The sequence below is a fragment of the Myotis davidii genome, unplaced genomic scaffold (assembly GCF_000327345.1).
Source record: "Myotis davidii unplaced genomic scaffold, ASM32734v1 scaffold1350, whole genome shotgun sequence".
Lineage (NCBI taxonomy): Eukaryota > Metazoa > Chordata > Mammalia > Chiroptera > Vespertilionidae > Myotis > Myotis davidii.
Window position 1 is genome coordinate 449761 of NW_006283656.1, and position 24408 is coordinate 474168.

At 34.5% G+C, this 24408-nt stretch overlaps 2 protein-coding genes across 2 annotated transcripts in view; one reads left to right on the forward strand and one right to left on the reverse strand.

Annotated features, from left to right (window-relative positions):
- AZI2 (5-azacytidine induced 2) overlaps positions 1-13117 on the forward strand; it is a 22144-nt gene extending 9027 nt beyond the window's left edge. Inside the window, exons 4-8 of the mRNA XM_006753886.2 lie at positions 490-589; positions 1673-1821; positions 5786-5844; positions 9459-9516; positions 11507-13117. Of these exons, the coding sequence (XP_006753949.1) occupies positions 490-589; positions 1673-1821; positions 5786-5844; positions 9459-9516; positions 11507-11995 (855 nt within the window). The 3' untranslated portion in view covers positions 11996-13117. The remainder of the gene's footprint in view (positions 1-489; positions 590-1672; positions 1822-5785; positions 5845-9458; positions 9517-11506) is intronic.
- A 2707-nt stretch (positions 13118-15824) lies between these two features.
- The window catches only part of CMC1 (C-x(9)-C motif containing 1), a 55650-nt gene continuing 47066 nt past the window's right edge, over positions 15825-24408 (reverse strand). Inside the window, exons 3-4 of the mRNA XM_006753884.2 lie at positions 18557-18647; positions 15825-16068 (exon numbers count right to left, since the gene is read on the reverse strand). Coding sequence (XP_006753947.1) covers positions 15948-16068; positions 18557-18647 — 212 coding nt within the window. The 3' untranslated portion in view covers positions 15825-15947. The remainder of the gene's footprint in view (positions 16069-18556; positions 18648-24408) is intronic.

A 24408-nucleotide genomic window follows, 5' to 3' on the forward strand; every position in this document is an offset into this window, starting at 1 on the left:
CGCTGACTCCTCCTCCTGATAAGCCCGGCCCCTATCCGCCCCGATTGGGGCCGGGCTGGCCGGACCCCACCTGATCAGGGAGTGGGGCCAGCCAGCCAACCTCCCGCCCCCTGGCCAGCCCTGTTCCTGATCGCCCCCCCTACCCCCATAGGGGGTGGGGCCAGCAGGCCAACCTCCTGCAGCGTGCACAAATCCGTGCACTGGTAGTAGTCTATATAATGATGTTAGGACTTAAATACATCTAACACCACTCACTTATTTTGAAAAATCAGGACATGGTAGAATTTGTCAGTATTTTTTTTTTTAAGGCCAGTGAGTACTATGTCCCAAGTTAGAAAAAGACAAAAAGATTAGTGAAAACTGAGTTCATTTTCCCACTTTGCTTTTACAAGGCTAGAATCAATTTTTCAACATCTACCTGAAAATTAATATATAATATCACCTGCAGATTTTGTTGAATGTAATTTGGCATTTTCCCTACTTAACTAGAATAAAGACAACTCTGAATCTTTGAAAGTATTGAATGAACAGCTGCAGTCTAAAGAAGTAGAACTCCTCCAGCTAAGAACAGAGGTGGAAACTCAGCAGGGTATGCCACTTGTTATATTCTAATGGGATTAATACATATTTTCTGTTCGTGTGTTATATCCATGATCACTTTACTTTATCTGTATGCTACGGCTTTAACTTATTTAATTTTTAGAATTATATTAATTTATTCTGCTTTCAACTCCTTTTAACTTTTCCTTAGATATAAATTGCACTATTCCTGGGGGAGAGGTGGAGGAAGTTTTTATTCAGGGCTAGTTTGTAATAAAGTAGATGAAGAAAGGAGTAGAATCCCACCCTTGTCAAAACCTCTTGCCCACTGGTATGTCCTGGCTTTTCTTCCCACTAATCTTTTGTCCACTGTTAGACATACTGTCATGAACTGGTTACAATTACTTTTTTTTTTTAAATTTTCTGAAGGTTATTAAATGTGGAGATGAGCAATGAGTTGCTAGGGTGAAAAGTTAGGTCTGTGGGATATGAGTATTAGCATGTTTGCATCAACATTCTAATGAAACAAGCTGAAAAGTAGGTCTCTGAGAGACCTTTTGATAGGAGATTGAGATGAGATCTCTTATGGTAGTTTAGTGGGACTTTCTAGGTAGACTAAAGAACGAAATCAGGATAAGTTAGTATTCAGTTGTATCAAGGGGTCTACAGTGGAAGGTATATGAATAAAATTGTTTTGACAATGTTCTTGGTTTAAGTGTCAAACTTTAAACTCTGAAAGGACTATGTGGAGTGATTAGTGGAGTGAGCCTCAGTTTACTCACTTTATTTAATTTTTGTCACTGTCTTAACCTTGACTTATATAAAGATTATTAATCTAATTTTAGCATATGCTTGACTAGTATATATCTTGAAGTTCCATGTTGACCAATTTATACTTTAACCTAAACAGAAAATCAAGGATAGGGGTGAACAATACATTCTAAAACAATGCTTGCTAGATTTTTTATTCTAATTAGCATAGATTTTTAAAACAAATTACTGTTTTTAAAAAACTATTACTATTTTTCCATATATTTTATTAGTTTTTCTACTATCTGCATTTTACTAGCATAACTTTTTTGAATTGTAAGTAGAAGACAGAAAAAAATTGTGATGTCCCTCTTTTTTCCAGTGATAAGGAATTTAAATCCACCTTCATCAAACTGGGAGGTGGAAAAGTTGAGTTGTGACCTGAAGATCCATGGCTTGGAACAAGAACTAGAACTGATGAAGAAAGAATGTAATAATCTCAGAATAGAGCTACAAAAAGCCAAACAAACGGTACTGCAGAGTTAAATTGAGACATTCAGATTCTGTGTGCATTGTATGAATGACTTCACTAGGGATAAAATCACAGAGTTAACAAATTCTAACTACTTAGAGTTACATTCTCTGAAAAATTCACCTTTATCCTCCCGTTTGTGCTAAAATCTGATATACTGTATACTTTTAGCATAATCCCAGGATTATATAATTTTGTTGTATAAAAACTAACTTTTATAAAACTTATTAATTATTAATGTATTAAAGCTATTCTTTCAAACTCCCTTTCCTTCAATTTCCTTAAGTCATTTTTTCCTCTGGTTTAAAGACAACTCGGTTTTGTTTCCCTTAATAATTTAATAAATATAGACACCACAAGAGACCACTTGATTTTTAGAATTTTTAAAAAAGACTTTACAGAGGCCACTTGTTTTCAGAAGTCTGATACTTTGGGGCAAGTTTAATTTTCAGCAAATAACTGAGAATTGAAGAATTTGGGGCAGGGGAGAGGAGAGCAAACCCAAAACACCCTACTTAGCTGCTTAAGTGTGGTTAGCTTAAAGTCATCTATTAAAACACAGGTGCCTGTCTGTCTTCACCAAGAGTCTATTTACTAATATTTTACATTGGGTTCTAATAAGTTTGGATACATGTTTTCCGATGTCATAGCAAATAGTGCCAAGGATAAAAAGAAGAGATGATAGAGAAGCAGGGTGGTTTGAGAGCAGTGCAGCAAATGCAAATTTTAAAAGTTATGGATTCAGATAGCCTTTATATGCATCATATATAGTCATGTATTTCAAACTAAGGTACCCAGCTGGATAATTATTTCTCAACTCAACCATTTTGCCCATCTGAGCATTTCAGCACTACTGAGCTGTGTCACCTGCTCGAGGTGCCTCTGCATGTCACTAACTAAAAGAAGACTACTTCCAACACTTTCCGACAGACAGCCAGGATGTGCTTCTGAATCCCAACTGTCCATAATAGAGCTGACAGTCCTCTCATTACTACAATGCAGTCTTTGTCTACGGTGACCACTGGTTAAGAATGAGCCAGGAATCAAGAGTAATACCATTCTGCCTTGGCCTTGACGGAATGAATTCCTGTGAACTGAACGAAGAACTTGTCTTGGAGCCCCCAGCCCTGATAAAGGGGAAACAGTACAAAAATTAGTCAATTCTTGTTAGAGCCAAAATGTTTTCTTTTTCCTATTTGACATCTCAAGTTGATTTTCCCAGCTTTGAACCTGTGACTATGTTCCACAATTCCTTCAAAGGCTTTTAGCATCCTTTCCCACAAGCCCAGGTGCCAGTAGCCCTGAGAGGCTTCTCTTAAAAAGATGTACTTGCAACTAAAAATCTGCACCTTGAAGCTCTGAATTATAACTGTCACAAGCTCAGAATGTATAATTATATATTCTACTTCAAATAATTTGATAGCTTGTATACATAATGGGTATTTCCTTATAGAGTAGGAAACAGTATCATGGAATCATAAAAAACTTGGCTCATAATTGTGGTATGTGTGTGTTATAGTTCAGTTCTTATTACTCTTTTCCACTAGATGGTGCTAGGGGATAAATTTGCTCTTAGTTTAATTCATCTATCATAAATCACAGAAACAGACTTGAAGATAGAAGAAACTTTATCACTTCTTACTACTGATGAAACAATCTGAGAGACTAAGAAACTTTGAGTCTAAGGTGAGATGGGGTGAATAATTTATTTTTAAAAAAGTCCCCACCTTCATTGGAATTTATTTGGCAGGGAAAGGTGAGATATAAAGTTAAAAATGCTTACAACTAATATAAGAAAATAAACCAGGAAAGAGAAGAGTGGAAATGCTTAATTCATCAAGGGTTCTAGATTGAAATCTTATATTGACATTGTGGGATGTGTAATTTTAAGTCTTGTTTCAAAGGTGTTGGTTAGCATGGGAATCAAAAAGCAAGCCAACGAGAGAAATATATGTTCACATTAATAATCTTGCTTATATCTATTATAGCCATATTTACAAATATTTTTAAGATAGTATTTTCTGTGAAAGATATACCTTCTGAAAAGTGATACAGCATCCTACATGAACATAATAGTGTTTTTTGGTTTGCTTAAATATTTAGTGAATTCATTTGATTAGTGTTTGGTATTAATGAGGTCAAGGTTTTAGGGTCAGTTCCACTATGGGCCAATTAGAACAGCGGTAGCCAACCTTTCAGACCTCACGGACCACCAGTTGGTGACCACTGTTTTAGACTTTCTGTAGCCCCCAATATTCCAGCCCTTGTTATCCAGTATAGTTGATACTTTGAGAAAAACAGCCACCATTGCCAAAGAAATATAGGAAACACTGGATCAGTAAAAGGGAGATGGTGTAGATGTCTAAGGTCCCTAATAATAGCCCATTCACAATGTACTATAGTGTACTGTAAGGTCTGAGAAGTCCTCTAGTACAAGAAGCTGTTTAACTTGAGCAATGTTTTCCAAGCCATGGGTCGGCCCCTTTATGGGAAACTCCCACATCATATGGCACCAATTAGGAAACAGACTCATACTTCCTTTTAGAAAACAGGCAAACTAGTGACTGGCTGGGAACTGGATTTTTTAATATTAGAGACAATTCATTTGTGCTTAATGCTAGTTTACATTAGATTTTTCTGAATTGTTAGGCAATAGCTGGAAAGATATTTTCCAACCCAAACTCATATTTTAAAAAAAATTTCATTAGCTTTAAAAATGAAGGTTTCCAGCCCCGGCCAGTTGTCACTCAGTTGATTGGGCATGCGCCAGGAGGTTGCTGATTCGATTCCCGGTCAAGGGCACAGGCCTGGATTGCTGGCTCCATCCCCAATGGCAACCGATGTTACACTCTCACATCAATATTTCTCTTCCTTCCTCTCTTAAAAAAAAAAGTCAATAAACTAGTCTTTAAAAAATGAAGGTTTCAATTCTACATGTTTCAGTATACATTAATTTAAATGTATATTTTTAATCAGTGATACAAAGAAACTAAAAGTGACCTGATGTGATTCCTTTATCTCCTATGAAGAGAAAAGAAAAATGTCCAAGGTCATATGCTATGGACCTTGTGTGACTCTTGGGCCAGTTCTCTTTTCCCTCTATTGTTCTCCCCAAGGTAACAACTTAAAAGTATTTTTAGTTGGTATTTTTTGAATAATCAGAGATCCAAAAATGCTTTAACTCCTATAATAGAAAACATTTTAATATTTTACTCTCCCAAGTTCACAGTACTCACAAAGTCCTTATACAGCTTTTTAATGTTCCATGTTAAAACATATTTAGATTATGTAAATAAAGAATACTAAAATTAAATTCTGTTCTCAGTTTATACGGGCCACTTCTGCCAAGTGAATTAGTACCCATGGTAGTGATTTTTGTTACAGATCCTTAAATGAGGATGCACTGAAAACAAGTGTTACAGAGTTGTCTTGAACATATCTACTTTTTAATGTTATTTTTTTCTGTCATATCTATAATCTACACCACTAAAACTTAAAATATATAAAGGATTTTATAGACTCGTGGAATAAGGAAGTTTATGCTGATCTTTCAAAAAAATAACCTGTTAAATTTTGGTACTTTTAAAAAATATCGAAAAGTGAAATACCAATAAAACTTCATTTTTTCATGGAATTCATTCACATGTACCTTGAATGAGCATTACTTTGTTATTTGTTACCCTTTTTAGAATATAGACTTTAGATTTCAGAAATACATTTTGTAAGATTCCAAATTCTTTTACATAAGAGCATTTTTTTAAAATTAAAGCATTAATGACTAAATAATTAGAATTGATTTTGAAATATCTTGTATAGGTTTGGAGGTGTTTTCATAAAATTGAATATCAAATCTAGTTTATGCTGTACAGTTATAGACATATTCTACCCATCTGAAAGATGTATCTGGTATTGAGAATAAATAGAATGTAACAACTTTTAAACTTTTTTTAAAACAAATGACAGGATCCATCTCAGGAAGACAATCTGCAGAGCAGAGATCTCCAAAGACTAAGCATTTCAAGGTATGAACATTATTCAGCATTCAAAAATAATACATTCTTCTTCTATAGACTACTTTGTATATAGGTACTTAGTTGTTTTTTTTTATTTAGTCTTAAAAACGGATATTACTTGGGTACTGCATGTAATGTCTGATCACAATATATAAAATACATTTAACTCAGGGGTTCTCAACCTTCTGGCCCTTTAAATACAGTTCCTCATGTTGTGACCCAACCATAAAATTATTTTCGTTGCTACTTCATAACTGTAATGTTGCTACTGCTATGAATCGTAATGTAAATATCTGATATGCAGGATGGTCTTAGGCGACCCCTGTGAAAGGGTCGTTCGACTGCCAAAGAGGTCGCGACGCACAGGTTGAGAACCCTGATTTAACTGATGCTTAAAATATGCTTGAACTTTAGTAGAAAGGTGCATAATGTAATGCCTTAAACAAAATATTTGAACATTCAATAATATTTTAGGTAGGCTATTAGAGAGTTAATTGTGTAGAAGTATTCTGTAATAAATCATAATTTATAGAGAATTATGCAATTCTTAGACTAATATCACTTATCTTTAGGATAAACTTGGACAGCCTTAGTCTTGGTATAACATAAATTCTTAAAAGAATTATCCTTCTGGGATAAGAACAAAAGTAGTCTGTTAAGTGTGCAATAAACATATGTCTAAAAAAAAATACCTGCACACTTTAATTAAAAAAATACGTTATTGCTAAAAAATGCTAACCATCAGAGGTAAATGTATAGTGTCAATTAAGAAAACTGGGCTTTTACATAATTTTAACTTTGTAAGCAGGACATGTACCCCTTCTTGAGATGTGGATAAAAGGTTTCATTACACTTAAGATTTAGAAGTATGAAATATTTTAAGGGGGTTAATAAGGTGGTGTTGACAGTATGCATATTGTGGGTGATATGAAAAATGTTACCCCCCCACACCCAAAGCCAGTCAGTTATTAGACTGGATAACTAAAAGATGGTTTTGAGCAGCAGCATGTTAGAGTGAAGTAAATTCTTCTTGGACCTGTTTCCTCAAATAAAATTCGGTAACCTAGTGTGCCAAGTTGGCCTGAGAATGTGGGTGAAGTGCCTAGCATATAATAAATGCTCAAACAACTTTTTGTTTCATCTATTGCTTTTAGTGTTCTCATTTTGGATGCTTTAGTGTTGCATCTCAGTGTTTGAGTAGTTTTACAAGTTCTTTATAGAAACCATATAAATTACTAGGATTTTGCTTGCATGGCATTTAAAGCAAAACTTAACTTTTAATCCCGTCGGGTAGGCAAAGGGGGTCAGTATTGCAGTATAATCTCAAGATATCTTGTTAAGTGAAGATTAGTTGGAACTCTGCTAAAGATTTGTGGGTGACAACTTTCCTTTTCCAATTCCACTTGAGTAATATTTAAACATTTTATTTAAATAGATAAAATTAAAAATAAATTTGTAACAGCACTTCAGTGTTAGTTGTAAAGTAACTGCCATTACTTTGTCATCCACAAGAGGGAGAGCTTGTTCTTAGTAATAATTTCAGGTATTTTTATCTGTAGTTTTCAATCCAGGTGACATTAAGGACAAAAGAAAAAGACTAGATAGATGTTCTACTTTGTGATCTAGCTGTTAGTTTAACATAATTTATAAGCAGTCTTCATTAAACTGAATTGGAAAATCTGTATCAGACATTGCTTCTAATACCTCTATGATAATTCTCTTTTATTTTATATGCTTAGCTATTTTGAATGTTCAAATATGTTTGATATTCCAGTATCCAAACACTATCTTGGTATTTGCTTTTCTTTTCTACAAGTCAGGTACTGATATACCATCTCATGCCAATAATGAAACACTACTTTTAGGCAGCATGATTCATATTGTGACTGTCTCCATGAATTATTAGCATACATACAGTGTTTATACTTATTGCTATGTAATGAGTAACTGCGGAAAGCACACCAAATGCCCAGGTTTGCACCAAGGACCAACAACTCTCTTCACAATGAAGATAGGTTCCTATGTGAAACATTCAATGTAGCACCATCTCAGATGTTTACTGGTGAAGTAGAAGTGATTAATTTTTGTGACATAATTATTCACACCTGTCAAAAACCTGAAAAAATCCCTGTGATTTTTAAAAATATATATTTTATTGATTTCAGAGAAGTAAGGAGAGGGTGAGGGAGAAACATCAATGATGAGAGAGAATCACTGACTGGTTGCCTCCTGCACAGCAACCTGAGCATATGACCTGACTGGGGATCGAACCGTGACTTCCTGGTTCATAGATCAGTGCTCAACCACTGAGCCATGCCGGCCAGGCAGCCCTGTGATTTTTAATAGACTACTGGTGAACAAGTGATGTTTACAAAGACTAAAACCTGTAGATTTCTCAGAGGCAATAGAAAGTATTCCACTGCTACTATTGAAAGCATTCTGAGTGGAATGGAATATTTTGAGAAAAATACATATGTAACCTTACATAATTCAAAATAATTGTTTTTTAATATATCTGTTGCTTCTGTAATTAAATAGGACATTAGATTTAAATATCAAGAGTATTATTCCTTGAAATTTGTTTTAAAAGGTTTTCATTTAAAGCTAGACAAAAATTAAAGCATGAAGTGACATGTCTGTCCAATTTTATGTCATTGCTACTAAAATTACACTAACCTGTACGAAACAATACTGGTCATTTGACACTATGGTAACAGTTGTTCTTACTCTAATATTTTATGTATTCTAGTACAGCAAAGTTAAGGATATATATTGTAGATTTTGATTTATTTAGTTAATTAAGAACCTAAAAAGGGGGAAAAATCATGAATATCCAAATAAGAATATTTAGTTGAAGATGAAACTTATTAAAAATTAGGTTTAAAATAACTAACATAATTTATCAGATAATTGAGGTAAAAATACTTTTAATCATAAAATCGAGAGGCATTTGTGAAGTTTTTATTTGTTTCATATGATCCTCTATCCCTAGTTTTTCCCCCCGTACCAGGAAATCATCTGGCTTTTCATGTCTTATGCTGTCATGTCACATTGGTTTAGTACCAACAGTATGAGACAGCCCAGTCAAACATAAAAGAATGGAATACATGAAACCCAAATTTTATTTTAATGGGGCTTGGGTGTACATTCAGCAATTGATATGAGTATTTCAATTCAGTGTCTAAACAGAATAATCGTAAGATAAATACAAATTTAAAACCCATACATGAATATCACTTTAGTCTTGATCAGTTATTCCTTACTATTAAATGTATTAACACAATTGCACTGTAGTTATGATAAAATCTCAATTCTGAGACAAGAACTATAGGAAACTCTCATTGGTTAGAATACTTTTTTTCATAGTACTCTTCTTTTTAGTATAGTTCAGTTAATTGCTAGAAATTAGGTCAGTGTTATTATTATGAGTAAAACCTTTTCATTTGTTACAGTGCCCTAATTAAATATCTTTCATTTATTTAATGAGGAAGTTTTAATTTACATAATCTCAAAACTAATTCAAGCAGAAATGCAAATATGAGCATTTCTATTTTAAAGTTATTCTCTTCTGTTCACAAAGAGAAGAATGACCATTAACTTTTTTTTAAAACCCTGTATTTCAGTGATGATGTGCAAAATGTATACTGGGAGCTGAAGAGAGAAATGTCTAATTTACATCTGGTGACTCACTGATGTGTTTTTTCTTCAGTACTGTATTCTTTCCCCTTGTGGCTTTTTTTCTCAGCCAAGTGTTGCTTATGTGTATAAGGCTGAGGTGTTAAGTTTGCTCTAGTTGACCTTTTACCACAACTACTTCATATATTTGAAAAAAAACACCAAGACACCCAAAGCTATTTTTCATTACAGAGTATACCAAAGACCTAGCTCTTTCAATTGTTTGCTTTGAAAAAAGTAACTTTGATTCATTATTTGGTTTTCATTTTTTGCAAAGTTATTTTTTCTGTCCATGAAAGATAGGTTATTTAGAAGAGAGGCTAGATGTTTATCCCCTTCAGCCAAACAAAAATTTTCATTGCTTTTCCTTTCATATTTTACCTGTTTGGCTGACTAAACTTTTAGAGTTTTGTGTTAACTAGTAGTGGTTACTTTGCCAAAGCTATTTTTATACCTCAGAGAAAAATCAGTGCATTTATACCTTTTATTACATAACAGTTGTATTTCTGAGAAGTTGTGTGATATAAATTTGAATGCCCTAAAATTTACTTTTTAAAGTAATGATATGACTTTTTATAAAAAATAATCATTATCCAGTTTTAAATTGTTTATACTTCAGATTGTCCCTGGAATGCAAAAAAATAAAATTGTATTTTATAAATAGCTCTCCTCAGGAGTATATACTACTGGGCGGAAATGTTGCATATTGTGAAGGAAAACTAAGTTCAGAATTTGTTTCATTTTCTACAGTTAGTGACTTACGAATCAAAACAAAATAATATAGTGCTTTGGCAGGCCCTCACTTAATTTATGGTTCATTTTGTCCTTGAGTTTTCTAGTGACCAGGGTTATATATAAGGGAATATTAGTTGATGGTAGAAATAAGACTTCTCTTAAAAGGGACTCTTACAGTAATTTTGCAGTGAGTTTTCAGTGTGGCTCTTTATTTATATAATAAAGATAATTTCCAAATAATAATAAAGGAAAAATGCTTTCCCTATTTAGAAATGGTTCATTCTTGTGTCTTGAGCTGGTGATAAATTTTTAGTGCTTTGAACTGTAAGTTTCCTAGGACATTTCGTATAACAGTGGCAGGCTGGAGGCCACCACTCCTCATTACAAAATTCAGTGCTCTGAGGAGTAGACAGAGACAAGACTAGATTACCTTTTTCCTGACTACAATACCATCCTGCCCAAAAGCTGAACATTATTACTTCCAATTCTCTCACTCCTGTCTCTCCTCCCAAGTAAAAAGACAGAGCTTATTTTATAATGTGGTTCAATTGCTTTGTTCTAAAACTACATAGAGTCAAGCTCAGTTGCAATTGGCATCCTTTTTGGCTTAGGATAAATGATCTTTCTGCCCTGGGAATTGGAAGAGTAACAAAAGGTCATACTACCATTGTTTTGACTGTGGCTAAACAATAGCTTTAGAGCAGTCTGTTTTCTAAGCCATTACATGCTTACTGAAGAAATTTTTTGTTATTTTTTTTTTTACTTGGCTTATATTGTGACAGTAGCAGAACTTACATTATATGTATTTCATAAGATACTGGATTATTTTATAGCTGTTATAGAAACTGTTTTATTCATAAAAGCCTGAACACATATTATTTAGGTCTCAGCAATTCATAATATAATTCTTTCTGAAAAAACTTGCTTTTGGACCACCTATGGAAAAAAAAGATTTGAATAAATAAAGGAATATGATATTTAATAAATAAACACTGAAATTTGAGGAAAGCCTTCTTATTCTCTACTGAAGTAAAAAGTCTGCAAGCCTTCTCTAGCCACATTAAGAGCCCCGAACAGAATCTTTACTTGTATTTTAACTTTGTTGGTTTCCCACTTTTAAATTCTTCACCTTTAATAGTGCAACGATACAGGCGGGATAGGATTACTATGCTGTGTCTATTTTTCAAGTGAGAAAAGTGATACCTGGAACAGTGCAGTGACTTCCCTAGGTTGGAAATGTTCACTTTACTTCCAGTTATAAATTCAACCAATTAATGTTAATTTTATGATAAAAAATGCCATGACAACTGACATTTGGCCTGTACTTTCTCTTTTAGTGTGTGCCCCCGTAGGATTCATGGAAGACCTTGGGAAAGAAAGCACAAAACTGCACTTGACGAATTTCACTGCAACATACAAAAGACACCCCCCTCTCTCACCAAATGGCAAAACTCTTTGTCATACCACATCTCCCCCTTTACCAGGAGATGTAAAGATTTTATCAGAGAAAGCAATTCTCCAATCATGGACAGATAACGAGAGACCTATTCCTCATGACTGTTCAAACTTTCAGGAACACTACTCGTATGGCAGAAATTCTCTGGAAGACAATTCTTGGGTACTCCCAAGCCCTCCTAAATCAAGTGAAACAGCGTTTGGGGAAACTAAAAATAAAACTTTGCCTTTACCCATCCTGCCACCCCCGCATAACTTGGATCAACGTAATCAAAACTGCCTTTATAAGAATTAATTCTGAAGAGATCTGTGACTTGGTCATGAGGTTGCTGTACCTCCCGCAAGTATTCTTGAGAAATTATTTAATAAACTGAAAGCAGGTTTCGATTAAACTTTTGCAGAGTTCTTCAATGTACACATTTGCACATACTGTAACGTATTATGTAGTTGATTTTCCAGTATGAGAGCAAACCCTCCAGCTTCACATTCTGGCTAAGAATCAGATATATACTACTAATAAATTAATAAACTTGAGGTGTTTCAAAAAGTCAGTTCCGTCTTTGATAATGTTTGTACATTTCTGCCTCACATAAAGAATGGAATTGAAAGTTTTTAGATATGGTTTTACAAAGCATGTGAAATGTCTAAATAGCTGTTCATTAAAAATAGAGAAGGCCATTAATATAAGAGAAAATTTATATAAGTTGCTTTAAGTTACATAAGCAAATGACAATGTGAAGTTACATTTCCTGTTGAGAAATATATGAAAAATATAAATGGTGGAATAACAGTATGTAGGTTTTTCCATCTCTATATGCTATTGTGTTTCAAAATTTAATCACAATGTTTTTGATAAAGCTTAGAATTGCAATTTGAATTTTAAGACTTGAAATAACCTGACCACAGAAGCCAACTTTATCCCAGTACATCTCCAGTCCTAATTGAAAAGTGATGAAATAGTTGAAAGTCTACATAGTGTGTGAATAACTATTAAAATCCTATACATCAACCAATTAGAAATAGAGCATCACAAAGGTTTCAGTCTAATCTATCCCTTCAGGGTCCATAATGAAAATCTAAATATATAATTTATAAAGTAATTTTCTTCAAAGTGTCTACAGTACACTCGTTATATAGAGCAGCTTATAAATTGTTAGATTTTGGTTTGAAATGTAATGTGTTACTTATTGAGTGATTTTTAATTAATTGATTTAAGAATTTTAATTCTAGAAACCAAATTCTGTGCCATATTGATATCATATAATTGTAAAATGTCCTCAAACTTTTTTATTCTAAGTGGCCTATCATTTATAAACAAGAAAATAACAAGGATGGCTTCACATGGAAACTTACATCAATTTTTTCAGGGTTGCAGTATTAAGAATACTAGTAATAAAATGTATTACTTGATTTCATACATCCTTTGCCTGAGATAAAGTGTTTCATGTGGGAAACCTTTAGCCTTTTTAATAGTTTTAAACATCCATTTTAAACTCAAAGGAATATCTCAGATCTCGTCTATATTATCTGAATAGCATACATACATAAACAATGTTCACTGTTCACCATATATTTTTGTCTTTCTATTATCTTACTCACTTATTCAGGCTTGTCTGTGATTAATGGAATTGGTGTCAGATTCTGGAATTTATTCTGACCAATGAACACAGCTGACTCAAGGGAGTAGAATCTCCTGCCAAGTAACAGAACAAAACACAATATGCATAAAACTAATACAAGACGGCAGGCGTTAGCTGAAGGAAGCAACTACCTGTGTAATATGAAAGCAGCAGAAACTATTTCTCATGTTGCTGCATAGGCTGTAGCAGCCGTATATTACATCTAATCTCTAATGTAGCTGACTGGTTTGCCTTTTTTAAAACCAAGATTGGAAATTTCACTATGTAAAGAAAATAAGTCATATGAGATAAAGGCTTGGATAATACTTTGAACACTGCAAAGAAATTAAAATTATTTTTATGTGAAGTGTAGGTGAAATTTGTCGATTATATATTCCAAGGCCTGGTACTAAATGTATGTTGTTAATTTTAATTCATATAACAGACATTAATCTTGTTAAACTAACTTCTTTTGAGTAGAGAAAATGCTTTTCCATCTAAACAAAAGGGTAGCTATCAAAACAGAAAGTCAGTGGTTAATGTTCTTGGCAGTTTAAAGTGCTAAATAAATGTTGTGTAAGATTACTTAAGATTAACCAAAAATTATTTGTACCCAGCCTTAAGTTTTGTTAATGTATACTTAATTTTTAAGTGTATACTTTACCATCTCTGTTCTAGGTAAGATGCAAAAAGAAATGAAAGAATGGCCCATCTGTAGCTTATAAACTTGCTCCAAAGAGCTTCCCTTGAAAATTTCTTTATCTTCAGATTTTTATTAACAATATCCCAATTTTGCATATCCATACCAATGAAGAGAACACAGCTAACAACAAATAGACACTCATCCCTTCCTCTTGATCCCCTATTAGCTAAAAAAAAAATTCACATCTTCTCTAAAAGGAAACTGAGGTTCTGTCAAAATGGAACCTAATTCATAAGCAGAGCAGGGACACCTATGTGAAACAGTAGAAAACCAAAATAGGGGGAAATTCAAACCTTAGAGCTAAGGGACTGAATCATGTGAAAACAAAGTAATGATCATATCCAGATAGCCTACTTGGGGAAGGTAGATCTTAGAGGGCGAAAAATCTGTGGATTGTCACAACAAAATAATACCAGCAGAGGCACGAATGAGCAAGCAAGACAAGAACTGAGGCAGGTATATAATTCTAGATGTAGACTTGAGTGTGCATAAGCATGGATAGTCTAAAAGCTATGACCAATAGTTTTTGACATAAAGAAGGATGAACTTAAATATCTAGTACCTAGGGGGAAAGTAGCATCTGTAAGTGAATTTTCCATATAAAATTGAAGTTGGCCACTCTGACTCAAATAGAAATTATAAAATAGCCACATATTATATATTTCACTAACTTTTTAAAGTAAATGTTTTGCCTTTAATTAAAAACAAAAATTAGTCCTGTGCTTTAGGAAATGCACCAATACAAAAAGGCCAACCCTATGCTATGTGACCTCTAGGCTTCTATATTTGTTTTGCTTTTTTCTGCTCTAGTAATCTCCCTCCTTTTGATCTGTGGCCTGGGAAAATGTGTTTTCTTTGGGTTTTAAATAAGAGTAAAATAGTTCTTTGAGTGATTCACTTGAGAAAAGTGTGGAACTATTGGTTCTTTAGGGTCCTCTTTAAGTTCTTTAAAAATGTCAGATCTATTTCAGTGGTGTTGGGGACAAATTTAAATCTTGTCCTTGTAGTCATTTCTACTTGGGATTTTAATGAGAACTGTAAACATATATAAAATGTACTTACCTGGAAACTGGTTGCAATAGCTGTAGTAAAGTTAATCGTTCACGGGGGATGGGGGAGCAACTTTTAATATAAAAGCTCAACCTGGGACCATATTATTACATTGAGACAGAAAAATTTTACATTCATTCCTGAAACCATTATTATGTTATAAAATGGTCATTTAGGTTTATAAAGAAGACCTTTCTTAAAAAAGATTAAAGTATTTTCAGTAGCCAAATTAATAGGCCAAGGAATATAGTGATACATTTAGAAAATTTTTCATCAAACATGTTTAAAATTAATTAATTTTTACATACTTATCTACCATCTATATTTCCAAATAAGCCTTTAGTAATAATAACAATAACTAGCCATTAAAGAGCATTTACCATGTCCAAGGCTCTATTCCATGTGCTTACACTACTCGGTCCTCACAATAACTGCATGAGACTTATTTCCATTTGTATAGCTAATAAGTGGAGAACAAGGAAGGATTCTGTTTCATAATCACTCTGCTGTACTTCCTAGTTACTAACACCTTTGATGGTTATCCATTCCTGTTTTCCTTTAGTTACTTCAGGTCCCATGATTAGCCTTCACTCTACATTGATAGAGAGTAAGATAAGATCTATATAGAATCCTAAAAATTAGTAGAACTACAGTTGTGGAAAATTTTTGAAAAATCCATAATGACCAGGCAAACTATGTCCCATTTCACTATTTATTTCTATCTCATTTAATAAACTTAAAAAAATTTTTTTTAAAAACTTTATTTCAGATAAAATTAATATTTCCATAATTTAGGATAAGCAGACACACTTCCTTGAGACCATTATTTTAGGTAATTGTGATTTCCATGAATAGAGTTAGTATCATGTATTTGCCTACATGCTTGTTGGAAGCTTCTGTAGCCTTTTCTTGGTAGGAATTCCAGTTTTTCTGAATTCTTCCCTTTCCTTCAGGTATTCCATTTTACATTCTTCATAAAAAGCAGGATCAGTATAGCTATAAGAAAGAAATGAATATCTTTTAAGGTGAATCACTCTGCAAGTATTTAATATAGGCTTACTTCAATGACATTCAGATATCCAGTTCATCAGGCACAAACATCAGAAGTAGATTTTAACAGCTGAAACTAAACTAATATTGAATGTCAATTGCAATTGAAATTAAAAAATTTTTTTCAAACGAAGAGTTTTAGTAATGGTCATAAATTCACTGTAAACATTACTCCACCAAACTAATTAAAGACCAGAAGAATAAAAAGACCTAATGGTAATGGCACTATCCCAGGATATAATGAGAAGCACACTCACTGCCTATCCTTAAGGAGCCCATGGTGTCACAGAGCAGACAGGTAAAGAGTGAATTATAATTAAGTATACAAAAAGTGCTGTGGTAGAGGTATAGCCCAGTGCACCATGGAAAGATGGGGAAGAAATGAGGCAGAGGGAGATGTCAAGGGGAAATGCTTGAGCTGCAGTTGAAGGACCATCAGAAATCCCTATAGAAGGTACGTATGCAAAGGCAAAGAGACGAGGGAAAACTATGATGCATAAAGAACTGTAGGTAATTGGAACCACTATGGCAGATTATGCACATAGGAGAAAGGGCCTGAGATGTAGCTAGAAAGGGCAAGAACCAAATCCTGATGGTCCATTTATGCCATAGTAAGAAGTTAAAATCTATCCTGAAGAAGATGGGGCACTCTTAGGAGAGCAACTGTAAGGTCAGCTTTGTGTCTTAGATGAATCCGACAGCATCCAGCAAAGTTAGAAGCAGGATATCCAATAAATAAACTATTATAATGACCCAGACAAGAAATGATGAGGGCCTAGGCCAAAGGAGGAGCAGCTGTGATGAAAAGGATGCAATGGATCTGGGGGAGATTTGGGAAATGAATGAATCAATAGGAAATAACCAATTAGATCTAGGAGACAAGAAAGATACTAGACAACTGTATAATTCACAAAGACACACAGTGCAGAGTAAAAGTAGCTGAGTTCAGTTTTGTCCCTGAAGAAAGAAGCATAGAAATGTTGGTCAGTAGGAAGTAACTGAATCTATGAGTGCAAACTGAGCTTTCGAAGATTTAAGAAATAGGAGAGAAATAGGGAAGCAAATTTAAGGAACAGGTTAAGGGGGGGAAAGGCAAAGAATTAGCTAGAGACGTTAGGAAACAGGAAGCCAGATAGAAGGGAATTTTATATTTCTAGAGCGGTGAAGTAAAAGAAAGGCCTGAAAAGAGATTCAATTTGGCTACCATGAACCCACTAGAACAGTGGTTCTCAACCTTGGCTGCACCTTAGAATCACCAGGAAATCTTTTTGAAATCCTGATTTCTGGGCCTCATCCTCTGGAAATTCTGTTTCTTTGTTACTAATGCTGTGGCCCCACCCCATAACAAAGAAACAGAATTTCCGGAGGATGAGGCCCAGAAATCAGGATTTTAAAAAGATTCCCAGGTGATTCTAAGGTGCAGCCAAGGTTGAGAACCACTGCACTAGAACCTTTAGGAAGAGCAGCTTCAATGGAGTGAGGACAGAAGTCAGATTGCAGTTTACTGAATTCATGAAGAGGAGATAGGCAGACACCAGAGCACAAACAATGCTTCAAGATGTCACTATGAAAAGATGAGAGACCATAGTGGTTACATCCATTTTATGGAATGTCAATAGTAACTAAAGCAGAGCACTGTCTTACTCAAAGATGAAAAATACTATTTCTTAACTATAAACCCATCTATAATATATTCTATAGATCAACCTCTTCATGAAATTGGTTAAATCACATGAAAAACATGCTTTTCACAATGAAATACTGCGCTGCTATAAAAAAGAAGGAACTTTTACCATTTGCCACAGCATGGATGGAACTGGAGAGCATTATGCTTATCGAAATAAGCCAGTCGGAGAAAGATATATATCACATGACCTCACTCACATGTGGGATATAATGATCAACATAAACTGATGAACAAAAATGGATCCAGAGACAAGGTGGCACTGAGCAGACCTTCCAACCTCGGGGAGAAGGCAGGGGAGGGGGGCGGTGAGAGATCAACCAAAGGACTTGTATACATGCATATTAGCATGACCAATAGATACAGACATTGGGGGCGGTGGGTGCTTGCCTCGGGGGTGCAAGTGGTGGTGGGGGGTTAATCGGGGGAAAAAGGAGATATGTAATACTTTAAACAATAATTAAAACAAAAACAAAACAAAAAGAAAAACATGCTTTTGTTTACTGACCTCATATATTTAATCAGATACAATGCTGACCCACATAACTTAAAGAAACACTTTATAAATATATTGCTTTTTTTAAAGAATAATGTTTAACAAATTGGTATTTTAGACTCAGCTTAAAAATATGATGGATTGCAGGGGTACAGAATATATTACATTGAATGAGTTAAATAATAAACTCTTACCTACTACATATACTCCATACACATACACATAGACACACAAACACTGAGATAACTACTTACTAAGAGGTTAGACATTCTTTTAATGCAGAATTTTCTTTCCGGCATTTTACTACCATAAGCATTCCAGACTCCTTGCAACATTTGGTAAAATCTGAAATAAAACATTTGGAAAGAAAAAAAAATTTTGTAATTATATCCACACAATTTCTGACAGACATAATTTAACATCTATTACCTAGACTGCTGGTCGGCAAACTGCGGCTCGCAATCCACATGTGGCTCTTTGGCCCTTTGAGTGTGGCTCTTCCACAAAATGCCACGTGCAGAAGTGCATGTACAGTGCAATTGAAACTTCGTGGTCCATGCGCAGAAGTCGGTATTTTGTGGAAGAGCCACACTCAATGGGCCAAAGAGCCGCATATGGCTCCTGAGCCACAGTTTGCCGACCACTGACCTAGACTGTGCTTGGCACACAGCACATGCTCTACCAAAGACAGGTACAAGAATGAAAGGCAGAATGAGATGAGTGTCATTTACTTTGTGGAAACAAAGAGATTTGAAAGGAGGGAGAGAGGATGACCTCTAAGATAGAGTGAGGAGACAGATGGGATGCAGAAATATGATTTCTAAGAGGGAAAAGGATATTCTAGAAGAAATGAGTAAGAAGAACAAAAGAAAAGCTGTTTCCGCCCAGCCATCGTGGCTCAGTGGTTGAGCTTCAACCTATGAATGTTGATGGTTCAATTCCCAGGGTCAGGGCTAGATCTTCAGTGTGGGGGGAGCAGGAGGCAGCTGATCAATGATTCTCGCTCGTTACTGATGTTTCTATATCTCTCCCTTTCCCTTCCTTTCTGAAATCAATAAAAATATACTTAAAAGTAAATAAAAAAGGAGCTGTTTCTAGACATGGGCATCTGGTTCCAGTCTCTGCATGTCTTCTCTTTATGCATAAAGGCACCCCTTTCTTGTTTTTTTAATCCTCACCCGAGGATATAGTTTATTGATTTTTAGAGAGAGAGGAAGGGGAAAAGAGGGAGAGAAACCTTAAATTATATCATCCTCACAAAGAATTAACTAGGTAAAAAATTAACTTTTTCTGACTATCTTTTATAACTCGTAATACAAAGTTATCAAGATTTCCTTCTTTTCTTGAGCTGTGTGTTACCCATTTAGTTACTAAGGAATATAATTTATAAGTATTTTAAAACAAGCAGGTAATTTCAGGAGACTCCATGAAAACACATAATATGTCACAAAAAATATTTTTTAAACCACAAGCAAACTGGAAATGATGGAGATTTGTTAAGTGCATAAAAACTCATTAGAGGGCCTTTGCTGAGACAAGAGCCTTACAACGGAGATATCAGTATGTACCTGCAATATCACAGAAGACTTTGAAGGATACATGGTAGAATAGGAACAAAGGCAATAGATGCAGGTAATGACTTTAATGCAAAAATTTAGTGGGTCTAATCACATTAAATTAAGGGTGACATGTAATACTCCACTTCAAATATAGAATTAGCTTCCTTTAGTTCCTTGTTCACTAGTCTCAGCAGTCCCAACAATTGCTCTCTGATTCCTGAACCTACTCAGATACCTTTTTTATTACAATTACGAAATGTTCTCCATTCTCTCTGTGCAAATGAGCTAGATTCCAGGCCAAATCAGACCATGGGATCATGTTTTGTGCGCTTTGACTAAGGACTTCCTACAACTCAAAAATGCAAAGCAGACTTATAATCAATCAGCTCATCAGTAGAGACCATGGCAATCAAAAACTTTCACTCTGGAATGTCATTAGCATGCCTACACAAGTTAATTTTTCTACTTATGGCATAATAAAATCTACCTTTCCAGGAGCAAGAATTATCCCAAATAAAAATTAAGACATGAGCAATACTCAAAGGGAATATGTACATCAAGTTGACCCAGAAGGATTAAATCTGCCTAAAGGCTTCTTGAAGGGAATGTCCATGATGACAGTGGTAATGAACCATGGGCTGATCTCCCTGCACCACCTCTCCTTCCTGGAACCTCAGAGACCTATTCCAGACCAGTTCACTTAGTTCATGTCTGTAAGAAAGACTTTGCCTAATGAAATTTTATAGTTGACCAATCCTAGTCCTTTTCTGGAAAACACACACACAATGGCTATTATCAAAAGTCCACATTCTGAATTTAACGAACACAATATTTTTACACTGAGAAATTCACAACAGAATGCTTAGGCATTCAATATTTTAAGACTTCTTTACCTAATATAAATAGAAATGCCCTTAGTAGGGAATTAATGAGAGATAGCATTTATGTGTTCTGATCACAATAAAGGCACATTCTATGTATTTTCACACTTGTCCAAATCTCTTCAGGAATAACTGTGACTGGCCTAAAGCCTCAAGCTGTTTGTAGGGTTTTGTCACTTGTTTAGCAACAAGATTTTAATGAGTGTCTTTCTTTCATACCACATTAGCATACATTCATATAATAATGATGTTGCTAATACTGCCAAATGATTTCTAAAATGGTATTCTGAAACAAACCCAATTGAAATTGCTTCTTTCAATATTATGTTAAATGTTAAAGAGCTCTAACACCTCTATATAATTTAATTACCATTAAACACTATACTAGTAAAAATAAAATTTCATTCACTTAAGTAAACCTTAAGGTAATGCAAATGAGTATCAATAAATAGAGAGGGTAGAGAGTTTATTAAACGTTATTCTAAATTTTAAAGAAAAGTAGTTAAATATAGAATTCAAGACTTTCTTCCTTAAAAAAAATCAAGAACGTGAGAGAGTATCTTTCTTTTGTAAACCCTCATTTCTCTGAAAACAAAACAAAACAAAACAAAACACAATACCATATAAGAAACTATTGGTAAAAATATCTTTTAGGTAAAATAAAATTTAGGTCAAGTATATCTATGAAAAACAGAAAGTCTTCTCCTAACTTTAGTCTAAGGCAGTGATGGCGAACCTTTTGAGATCGGCGTGTCAGCATTTTGAAAATCGCTAAATTATCTCTAGTGCCGTGTCACATATAGAAATTTTTTGATATTTGCAACCATAGTGAAACAAAGACTTATATTTTTGATATTTATTTTATATATTTAAATGCCATTTAACAAAGAAAAATCAACCAAAAAAAACGAGTTTGTGTGTCACCTCTGACATGCGTGTCATAGGTTTGCCATCACTGAGCTAAGGTAATGGGCAAAACAATCACATTGTAATTATGTACAAGTAGCCTATATAATTTCCAGTTTCTATAGGAAAAAACCTTTGGGGAGGGGACCTCTGTATAAAAGCAGTAAGAGAAAAAAATCATTTAGAATTGTTTTTGACTCATTTACTTTATGAAACTTTTATTTATATTTTAGTATTTCAATAAACCCGAAACATTATTTTCAAAATAATTTAGTCATCCAGTTACAGCTAAAGCATTCAATGAGATGACACTTTGAAAACATACTAAATTAAAAGAAATAATCCCTAATGTCTCATCTTTCACTAGAAACCACTCCATTTATATCCCCACTAACCTACAATTTTTTAGAAATCTTAAGCTTATAAATTTTTATAGAACCCCTTTAGACATAGTATTACTTGTAACTTTCTATTTCATTAGTACTTTTATTTCATTAATGGGTAAAATATTTATAAAGTACCTATTTTTCCAGCTATATTATAAAAAGCAAGTATAATTTAGAATTTTAACATATAAGCTATGTGTAATATTTCTGTAACTACACCATCATCTTAATGGTCTCACCTTGAAATCTAGAACTTCAATTTTATCTAAATGAAAAAGATTTATGGAGGTCTTGCTTATTAATTACATGTAGTAGGACAGATTTTAAAATCATCTTAAGTTCATAATGTATCAATAACTTTACAACTGGAAATCTTAAGCATAAACCATTTGCTTTTACAGAACTGGATAAGAACAAAAACAGATATACTTTAAACACTGTATAAAAGATCTTTTGACCAGTTATTAAATCAGAAGAGGTTTTAAAATGTAGAACTGAAAATGATGCAATTTGGGGAGGGATTAGGTAGGTGGCGACTTTTAGTAAGATTTTCCTTCATACAAAGGTGTCTGGAGTGTTAAATCTGTAATATAAATTTAAGTCTAAAATTAATTTTTCACAGGAAAAGCTATCTTTTAAGTAAAGACTTCTGTTGTGAGCAGTCTAATGCCAGGTCCCTGTAGACCATGCCTAAGTGCTGTGCTGCTCTCAGTAATCATCCTCCCTTCTGGAAGCTGTGAAGTAAAAAGTGCCTGAAGACAACAGGAGGTCACCCTCAGTTCTGAGTGCACCAGCTCCAAGTGCAGTAATGAAGGCCTGAGCCAAGGCAGAGAAACCATGAAGACAGTAGTTTGTCTTCCTCCTAATGACTGCTCAACTGACGCAAACCAAAGTCACAAGGCCACCAAGCATATTACTCTGTATAACTGACAGCATGAAAAATGTCATGAAATTCTTGTGAAAGATTTTGTAAACAGTTCTGACTCTACTGAACATCTGTTTATTTTTTCTATCATCTATCTATCTATCTATCTATCTATCTATCTATCTATCTATCTATCTATCATCTATCTATCTGGCTAATATACTAAGTGTCCATCTGGGTAATGACGTCACGCAGCAACACTCAGCTTCCTCTTTCTAGTGACTAGCCTCCTTGCAGTTTCTTCAGCCCAGGAACACAGCCAGGTGGAAACATTTCACACTTTAACCAAATGTCTGAAGCGTTTTCCCATGCCTCATCTCATTTGATCCTTACAGAAGTCCTGGAGTAGGTAAATAGGAGACTTGGTGGAATCCTATTTTCTTTTCATTAGCTGGAAAACGGAGATTTAGAAAGCTTAGAAACTTGACCCAACTGAAAAGAAGAAATGGTGGACCTTGAAAATGACTTCAGGTTTTCTCACTACTTCGAATATAGTCAAACACTGCTGCAGTTAAACATTTTACCCTTTGTTCTCCCTGCGTGATCTACAATAATCTGCTTCATGTTGATATTTACTGCTGTGTTGCTGACAATTACCTGAAAGAGAAGTTGGGGTGCTTCACTGGGCTGGAAAAAGTTTAGCTAAATCAGAAAGCAGGTCTAGTTAAGCAAGCTTATCTACAGTGGGGCCTTTACTTACGAGTTTAATTTGTTCCGAGACCGAGCTCGTTAGGGAGCTCGTAAACTCAAATTACTCTATCAACTCAATGCAAAAAATCGGGAGAGACAGCTGGTATCTCAAAAAACTCGTTAGTCGGGACACTCGTAAGTCAAGGCCCCACTGTACATATATAAAGCTCTCACTGGCATCAATTGTATGTGTGTTTTGATCTGTCATTGTTGATCATGAATTTGGTTGACACTTCTATTATAGAGAAGGGCATATAGCGACATTAAAATATTTCTTCTAATTAATTTCCTTTCAATGTGCACAAATTCATGTACCAGGCCACTAGTAGGAAATAACATTCCTAGTTTTTCCCTTCTCCTGGTTCAGAGCCAGTGTGAACACTGTTCCCTTCCCTTACTAGATGTGGTTTCCAGACTATTGATAAAATCTGGGTTACCCTCCTCATAATCTGCTGGTTTGCAAATTTATATATTTAGCACCTTGCTTTTACTCCATACAGAATTTGAAGTAGCTTGGCAACTTCTTTAAAAAACAGCATTCATAACGGTTTGATAAATTCTTGAAATCCAAACACAGTAGGCAGCAAGACAAATATAAACATAACAATGGCACCCTAGCTGGTTTGGCTCACTGGCTAGAGCAGCCGTGGGCAAACTATAGCCTGCGGGCCTGGATCCGGCCCGTTTGAAATGAATAAAACTATTGAAAAAAAAGACCGTACCCTTTTATGTAATGATGTTTACTTTGAATTTATATTA